The sequence below is a fragment of the Trypanosoma conorhini genome, assembly GCF_003719485.1.
Source record: "Trypanosoma conorhini strain 025E chromosome Unknown Tco_14.4_contig_01482, whole genome shotgun sequence".
NCBI classification, from domain to species: Eukaryota; Euglenozoa; class Kinetoplastea; order Trypanosomatida; family Trypanosomatidae; genus Trypanosoma; species Trypanosoma conorhini.
The window spans coordinates 1-2,231 of NW_021705581.1; the positions used below are offsets into that span (position 1 = coordinate 1).

Here is a 2,231-nt window from a genome sequence, read left to right on the forward strand (position 1 = left end):
CTGGCGCGCACAAAGTACACGTTGGGGCTCCACCCACGCACCACGCTCGACCCGGTTATTGGGGCAAAAGAGACGAGGCCATAGCGAGGCAAGACCGGAAGCACCTTCATCACGGAAGCGTAGCCAAACTGTGCCAAAAGAGTGAGGATGTCCTTGTCTTTCTCCATCGCGTCCTCCAGGACGGTGACAGTATTGTGCGATTTCGTCTCCCTTTCGACAATTTCAACCCGAATGTCGTCCGCGGCCGTGGAGTTGTGCGCCCTCAGCGAGGCATACACGCCGGCGTAAAACGGGGTAGCGAGCTTGGTGAATATGCCAAGATCAGTTTGCCTCAGCACCAGCAACTTCACTGGGGCGCCAGGAATTGCGGCTTGGGCGGCTGCGCGGTGCGGGGCGAACAGGAGCAGCAGAGGGAGGAAGAAGACGACAAGGACAAGAAGGCACGGCGCCGCCGCAGAGGGCCGCAAGCCCCGAGGACCGCTCCTCGCCTGGGGCCGCCGCGGCGCACAGTTGCAGCGCACGGGCCTTGTTTCACGCCCGGAAACTACGCGGCAGGTCCGCATCGCCAATCGCCCCCAATAGTGGTGGAATTTGTAGACGTACCGTTCAACGTGGCGCCTCCCAACGCGAGCTGTGCGGGGCCCGCTCCCTCCAAGTGCCACCTGCGCTCCCCGCTGAAGGGCGCGGCTTGCAGCACCGCCAGCGTCGCGTTCCTCCGGCCAGCTGCGACACTTCCCGCAACGAAACGCACCCGCCCATCCGGCATAAAATGCAGCTCCGCAGAGGAGGCAAACCCAGGCGTCAGGCGCCCGTGCCGCAGCGGGGATGGGCGGCGGCGCCGCTGGAGGACCGTCAGTCGAAGTAACGCAACAGAACGCAGCGCCGCGGAGGGTGCTGAGTCGCGCCGGAGACACCGCCGTTTCTCCGCGGCGGGCGAACAGGCGCAGCGGAGTCAACCAAAGGGGGCACGCGGGTGCCCGCGTTGGCTTGTGCCACGACAGCCGCCCCTCTGCAGCTGCGACTGCGGCCATTCCCGCGCCAAAGGCCGCACACCGCCCGTTGCGCGCTTTCTCCCATCCACGGCAGCGCCATCGGCTGCCTGGGCCGGGAAATTCTCCCCCACTTGCCGGCGCAAGTTCGTCGCCGTTTCCGCCCGCCCACTGCGCGCCGCCCCGCAGCGTGAGAACGCACGCTGGAAGGAGGGCGCAGGCTCCGTCCCCCGCCTTTCGTTTCCGCCCGCGGCCACAACAACACGCAGACGCCACCGAAGAGGCCTCCCGCTGACGAGCGCCGACCGCCCAGGGTTGGCAGAACAGCGTGCGTGACTGTTGGCGAAGTGCAGCTCCCTTCTTCCGGGCACCGCGGCAGCTGCGCCCTCAGGACGGCCGCTGCTTTAGCATCGGCGCCTGGTCAGCGGAAGGGTGCCGGCAGAGTCACGTCGGTGAATCACGGCCATCGCCCTCCACAATGAGACAACCTTCGCAATCGCCGACGGAGAGCAGCGACCGAAAAAATAAAAATAATAACAATAGCAATGAAAACAAGCACACACGCACACTCGCAAGACAGAAAAAAGAGCCCTCGCGGTGGGCCCTCCTGCTCGCAGCCCGCCGCACTAGGGGAAGGAAACAAGAAATAGTAAAAGCACCCTGGCACATTTGGCCCGAAGTTCGAATCAACACGAACATTATTCATAACGCGAAAGTAAACAAAAAAAACATTTCACACACCCAACCGCTTTATTGCGAACGGCACCTCGGGAGCTCGCGGAGCGGCAGTCCGCAGGGGCCCCGTAACCACCGGGCCCGCCGCGTAGAGGGCGCCAGCGACGGGTGGACAGAGCTGCGCCCGCCGGCTCCCAACGCGCCGTCGCAGGGGAAACAGGGCAGGTGATGCGTGCAGAAAACAAGGAAAAAATCAAAAGAACAAATCGTCCACTGGTTCATGTGGGCTCGCCTCCGCGCGCGACCCTTCGCACAGCTCCGCAATAAATACATAAAGAGGGGGCGGCGCAGGATGAGGCCGCCCGAAAAATAATTTAGTTAAACGGCGGGTGGGAGGGCACGAGGGCCGCCCCACGGCGCTGCCTCCCGCCACCGCGCAAGGGACAAGCAGAAAAAAACAGAAGAGCAGCGTTCTCCGGCGGGGCGCGTTCCCCGCACGGAAAGGACGTCCTCCCCTCCCATCCCGCAGCGTACGCGGGGCAACGAGCGCGTGGGAGAGCCCGTAAC

The 2,231-nt window shown here is 64.0% G+C and overlaps 1 protein-coding gene across 1 annotated transcript; it reads right to left on the reverse strand.

The window, feature by feature from the left end:
- On the reverse strand, nucleotides 1-1,031 carry Tco025E_10125 (receptor-type adenylate cyclase; the record flags this gene model as incomplete). The annotated part of the gene is made up of 1 exon (XM_029376913.1): nucleotides 1-1,031. A coding segment is annotated over one exon (1,031 nt), but the record flags the coding sequence as incomplete, so codon positions are not given.
- Nucleotides 1,032-2,231: the final 1,200 nt, after the last annotated feature.